This window comes from Otolemur garnettii, unplaced genomic scaffold, assembly GCF_000181295.1.
Source record: "Otolemur garnettii isolate 467f Iridium unplaced genomic scaffold, OtoGar3 scaffold00005, whole genome shotgun sequence".
Lineage (NCBI taxonomy): Eukaryota > Metazoa > Chordata > Mammalia > Primates > Galagidae > Otolemur > Otolemur garnettii.
In genome coordinates, this window is record NW_003852400.1 from 19739660 (window position 1) to 19745636 (window position 5977).

The 5977-nt window shown below is 43.0% G+C and overlaps 1 protein-coding gene across 1 annotated transcript in view; it reads left to right on the forward strand.

Moving 5' to 3' along the window:
- AKAP9 (A-kinase anchoring protein 9) overlaps nucleotides 1–5977 on the forward strand; it is a 171481-nt gene that overhangs the window by 161720 nt on the left and 3784 nt on the right. The window contains exons 44-47 of the mRNA XM_023507496.1: nucleotides 717–899; nucleotides 1852–2052; nucleotides 2958–3190; nucleotides 5619–5704. Of these exons, the coding sequence (XP_023363264.1) occupies nucleotides 717–899; nucleotides 1852–2052; nucleotides 2958–3190; nucleotides 5619–5704 (703 nt within the window). The remainder of the gene's footprint in view (nucleotides 1–716; nucleotides 900–1851; nucleotides 2053–2957; nucleotides 3191–5618; nucleotides 5705–5977) is intronic.

Consider the following 5977-nt stretch of genomic DNA (forward strand, 5'->3'; position numbering starts at 1 on the left):
GGGTCCGGGCTGGGGCTTTGAACCCGCCACCTTAGGTGTACATGGCTCGCGCCTTAGCCGGTTGAGCTATAGGCGCCGAGCCCGTTCCTTCACTCTTAACTGCACATCTGTATAGTCACTAACCAAGTTCTGTGCCTTTGACCTCTAACGCCTAAATTTTGTTTGTGGCATACTTCTATATAAAGCCACTCATGGCTCTCCATCCCCCACATTTAGGTCTGTTATCCATCAAGTTAAACAGCTTTTGCTGTAGCCTTACCAAGTAACTTACAGCTTCCCTAAGGCAGTGCGTCTCACTGAAGCCTTTTTCCTCCACATACACTGTTCCTCCAGCTTACTATGGTCGTCCTTGTCTTCTTTCTTGCCTGGTAAGTTTCTGCCTATTACATGGGTCATCATAAGAGTTTTGAGATACTCAAAAATCAGGAAACAGAAAGTCCGAATGGATGGAAACAAATGAAGCCGTCACAGCAACACACCGGAAACCTGGTCACAGGAATCAGAAAGGATGCTGTCATTGTGTTTCTTGGGAATGAAACAGCAGACCATAACACAATGTGTCTCAAAACTTATATAGTGACCCGTGGATTTAAGACTCAGCCCGAGCACCAGTTCTTCATGAAATGTGTTGCTCTAAGTGCCTGTTCACACTTTAATATGCATCATTCACGTACATTTGTGTTTCTGTGACCTTACGCCATTTATTTATTTTTCAGCCCCGCTTGGTGTTCTCAAGTACTTCCTGTGGCTCATTGACTGAAAGACTGCTGAGACAAAATGCCGAGCTGACAGGACATATCAGCCAACTCACTGAAGAAAAGAATGATTTAAGAAACACGGTTATGAAGCTAGAAGAGCAGATCAGGTGGTATCGACCAACAGGAGCTGGTAGAGATTATGTATGTCTATTTTTAGAAGTTTCCATTTCTGCCATCTAGTTTCATTCTTAACCCTGGTACTGTAAAAAATTCTTAGGATCTGTGGAAAATTATATAGGATTAACAATATTATTACTAATTACTAAATTACCAGTAATCACTGCTAGGAGTCATCTCTGTACTAGACTCTGGGTTATATACATCCAGAATTTCTGCTACACATCCAGCTTTATCCATGAGGAGGCTGAGCTGAAGTCTTAGTCAGACCAAAATATATTTATCTACAGAGCCAGACCCCGGGCTGCCTAGGGACTGACCCAGGCGTGTGGGAGAGCTGCTCGTGTGTGAATCCTGACAGGAGTTCCCTTCAGGTCTTCATCAGTTAATGTGCTGTGACGCAAGTGAAAGATGCTGGAATTATGTTTTTCGGTCCAATAAATTACTCTGGGAATTGACTCAAAATTTTTCTACACTTAAAAAAGCTATGAAATAAATTGCCAGCTTCCATAATTATCCCATATACAGAACAGGAAAGACCTGTAAGACGGCTGAAGTCCGATCCATGGCAGCACCCGTAGGTGGCTTCTGCAGGAATCTGCTGACCCGTGTGCATCCCGGCATCTTTGCTCTACTCCTCCAGTGTACCATTGGAGGCACCAGCTCAAAATTTGGACCTAGATGGTCCACTTGTTAAGTCTCTTGACTTTTTTAGTCCAAAGCTCTGCTAAAATCTTCCTAACCCTGTCTGGCCAGGCTTGTAAAGGACTTTTAGTTATAAAATTAACCTATTCAGCAGAGGATCATATATTTAAGAGTTCCATTATGTCAGTTGAGATTGGCTTTGAACTTTCTCTGGATGAGGTTGGTAAGCTGAAATTCTGTCTGTCATGGGGATGTTTTTAATATGTTTCATTCAGACTTTGTTCAGAGTCTTGTTCTTTAAAATCATGTCAGTAGGCTGTGGTCTTTGCAGTCCTCTAGGTTTTCACTCAGTGGTGGTGCCAACATCGAAGCCATCATTGCTTCTGAGAAAGAGATATGGAACAGAGAAAAGTCAGCTCTTCAGAAATCCTTGAAAAGGGCAGAGGCTGAAGTGTGCAAGCTGAAAGCTGAACTAAGAAATGAGGCTTTACTTCAGAATCTGACCTCTGATTCTGAACACATTGCTTTAAAGGTAGGAGACATCTTTTGCTAAACGTACATCACAGCTGATTTCTTTTTGCCTTGTTTTATCTCTTACTGACCTTAATTGAACAGACTAAAGAAATTAGGCGGGACTCAGGCTGTATCTCTTTATTTAGTCTGTGTCATTAGTGCCGGTCTCTAGGTGGACACAGGTATATGGAGACGCGTACTTAGGACTGGGACCAGATGAAGCTCTATATTAATAGAAGTGACAGCACCCTGGGCTCCTGGTTCCACTCCCGACAATTTCTGCCCTTGTAGACTAACAGAATGATATCTTTTCAACTTCTGACACAACCTGTATTACTGCCAATGCAAGAGCATCATGCTCTGTGAGATGATAAGCCCTCTGTATGGCCTCTTCTAGTGACTAATAATGAACACTGTAGGAAAACTACCTTGGTCAACTCAAAATCCAAGACAAAAGGAAAGAGAAACTTTGAGAATATTTATTCTACCTGTATAGTGAACATAAATTTATGCCTTTTTTTGTTTTTTAAAAGAAATAGGGCCTTACTCTGTCACCTAAGCCAGAGCACAGGGGTGTGGTTGTAACTCACCACTACCCCAACCTCAAAAATCTGGGCTCTAGTAATCACCCAGCCTCAGCCTCCAGAGTAGCTGAGACTACAGACACACAACACCATGCCTGGCTAATTTTTTAAATTTTGTAGGGGCAGGGTCTCACTATGTTGCCCAGGCTGATGTATAAAGGTTAAAGTTAACTTATCCCATCATCCCTGCTGCTAAAGTAGACAACAGTGATGGGGTACTTGTCATTATGTTACTACTATTACTACTTTTTCTTGTTGTTAAAATCTAGGTTATTTTCCCCTAGAAAACAATTTGAACACCTTCTTAATTTCATTATGTTCTTTCTTTCTTTAAAAATAGAGAATTTATGGTAAATATCTAAGAGCAGAAAGTTTTCGAAAAGCTCTCATTTATCAGAAGAAATACCTGCTGCTGTTACTGGGTGGGTTCCAAGAATGTGAAGATGCCACCCTGGCGCTGCTTGCCCGGATGGGGGGTCAGCCAGTCTTCACAGATCTAGAGGTGATCACCAACCGGCCAAAGGGCTTCACCAGGTTTCGATCAGCCGTCAGAGTGTCCATTGCAATTTCAAGGTAAAGTATTGAAATGCATTTCATTCATAGACTCTCTAAAAGGATTACTTATTTTTTTAATACTTCCCCTTTTGTGTGTGTGTGTGACAGAGTCTCACTTTATTGCCCTCAGTAGAGTGCTGTGGTAACATAACTCACAGCAACCTCTAACTCTTGGGCTCAAATAATCTACTTGCCTCAGCTTCCTGAATAGCTGGCACTACAGGTGCCTGCCACAATGCCTGGCATTTTTTTTTTTTTAGACAGAGCCTCAAGCTGTCCCCCTGGATAGAGTGCTGTGGCATCACAGCTCACAGCAACCTCCAACTCCTAGGCTCAAGCGAGTCTCCTGCCTCAGCCTCCCAAGTAGCTGGGACCACAGGCGCCCGCCACAATGCCCAGCTATTTCTTGGTTGTAGCCATCATTGTTGTTTGGCGGCCCCGGGCTGGATTCAAACCCGCCACCTTGGGTGTACATGGCTGGCGCCTTAGCCACTTGAGCCACAGGCGCTGAGCCAATGCCTGGCATTTTTAAAGATGAGATCTCGCTGTTGCTCAGGCTGGCCTCGAACCTGTGAGCTCTAGCAATGCACCCATCTTGGCCTTCAAGAGTGCTAGGATTATGGGTGTGAGCCATCACGCCCTCCTCCCCCTTTTCTTTGCTAGTTATGCTCTGTATTTGTATAGTAGGTGACTGTGCCATCACTAAAACATGCCTGCTTATTTTCTTTCTAGGCTTTCACCCTTTTAGCAGGGATACCTTATATAGCCAAAGAAAGGGGCCTTTCTAGGCACATGGAGCTGATAACTCATAGCTGGCCCATCCAACCTGGGTTGGCTTTTTAAAAAGTCTTCATAAGCTCAAACTGATACTTAAATAAAGGGGAAAACATGTTTTTGAAAAATTACTCCTTAGGCTGACAAGCATTTATTTTCCTCATTGCAAAATAACCCACTCTTGGTGCCCAGCTGTGAAAATCTCTGTCCTAACTCTGCATTTAGATCAGAGGTTGGCCCTTAGGGCACAGGACTCTGCTTGTGGTTTGCCATTCTTTCTCTGGTAGTTCCAAGCTAGGACTCTGCTGTTCTTTCTGTAGGCAGTTAAAATGGAGCCAAGACTCCAGCTACCTCGAGGACCTGGCCCACTGCAGTCCTCTGACCTGGTGTACATACAAAACCTGGACTTCTTCATGCATTCTCCTCCCTTTTTTTTCTCTAAGAGCCAGACAGTCTCAAAGGAACTTTGTTTTATAAAGTTCTTCCAGTCAGATCACTCTGATACTTCTTCGAGGAGTTTTGTCCTTTTCCTTAAATTATTTTTCTTTAACAGTACGAAATTTTTTTTTAACTAGAAGCTGTCTGAGATCACCTAGTCCAGAATCTTATTTCACAGTTGAGGAAACTGAGGTGGGGGGCGGAGGGTTACAAAGCCATTAGTGATTGAGCTGGAACAGCCAGCCAGGTCTCCCAAGAGTCTCCTTCATGCCGGTTCTCTAAACGGGAGCTCAGGCTAGAGCTGCTGCTTGGCCTAAGACTCTCCTTGCCTCTACTATGCTCCACTCTGCAGCCCCCTGGTTTCAGTTCTTCCTTTTATACCTTTCATTCCCTTCATCCCCTCGTGTAGAATAACCAGGGTAAGGGTTGGTAGATGCGTTGATGAAAAAAAGACATGGTCCCTGCTAAATCCCTAAAGGCAGCTCACTTCCTAGTGGTGAAGACCACCATGCACAGAACTTACGAGACATTAAGTAAATAGGAGGGCACAGGAATTAGCTAGTAATTTTGATTAGAGGAGTATGAGCAGTGTAGAAGTTGCTGCTGAAGGACTTCACTCTGCCACCCTCTTTTTGTTGTCCTCTTATATATGCTTATTATATTTGACCCTCCTAAGACTGAACCTGGAAACTTATTAGAAATAAGAAATCAAAACTAGCACTCCCAAAAAGGTCCTTGGGCCAAGATAGGCAGAATCTTGCTACACCTGGTTTGTGACACTAATACCCCATTTCTTTCAAAATCAGTAGTTTTTGTCCCTGATCAAAGAAACAAGAAAAGCCTCCCCCATCTTCCAGTTTTCCCAGGGCACTCTTACTGCTGATTTAAAGGTCTTGGTTCTCTTCCTACCTCATCTGCCCTTTATTCTGCATTCTTTTCTCTACTTTTTATTACTTCTGTTTCTTTGCCCTGCTTATCCCTAAATCCAGAGGCGGATGCTGGCAGTGTGACAGACCTCTGGTGCCACTTGGGAAATAGATGAGAGGATCTGTTCCAACTGATTTTGTCACAGATCAGGGGGCATTTACATAGTTTAGGCAATCATGACTATATTGAACTTTGAAATTTGTTCTATTTATATTTAAATGTATGGCTTTATTTTCGTGGAAAATATATATTTTCACTCTTTACATTATAGATATGTTATGAAATTTTATCTTGGAATCTCTTTTAGAATGAAATTTTTGGTTCGACGATGGCATCGAGTCACAGGTTCTGGTTGCATTAATATTAACAAGGATGGCTTTGGACTGAATCAAGGTGAGGTCTAAATAATACATTTTCTTATGTTTTAGAAATTTCTACACACATAATACTTTCTAAATCATAAATTCTGGATCTAGTGTTGTCCAAAGACAGAGCCCTTATCACTAACAAAGCTGGGAACCTCACTGTTAAAGACTTAGAGTAGGCTCGGCGCCTATAGCTCAACCGGCTAAGGTGCCAGCCACGTACACCTAAGGTGGCAGGTTCGAATCCCCAGCCCGGACCCGCCAAAACAACAATGACGGCTGCAACCAAAAAATAGCCGGG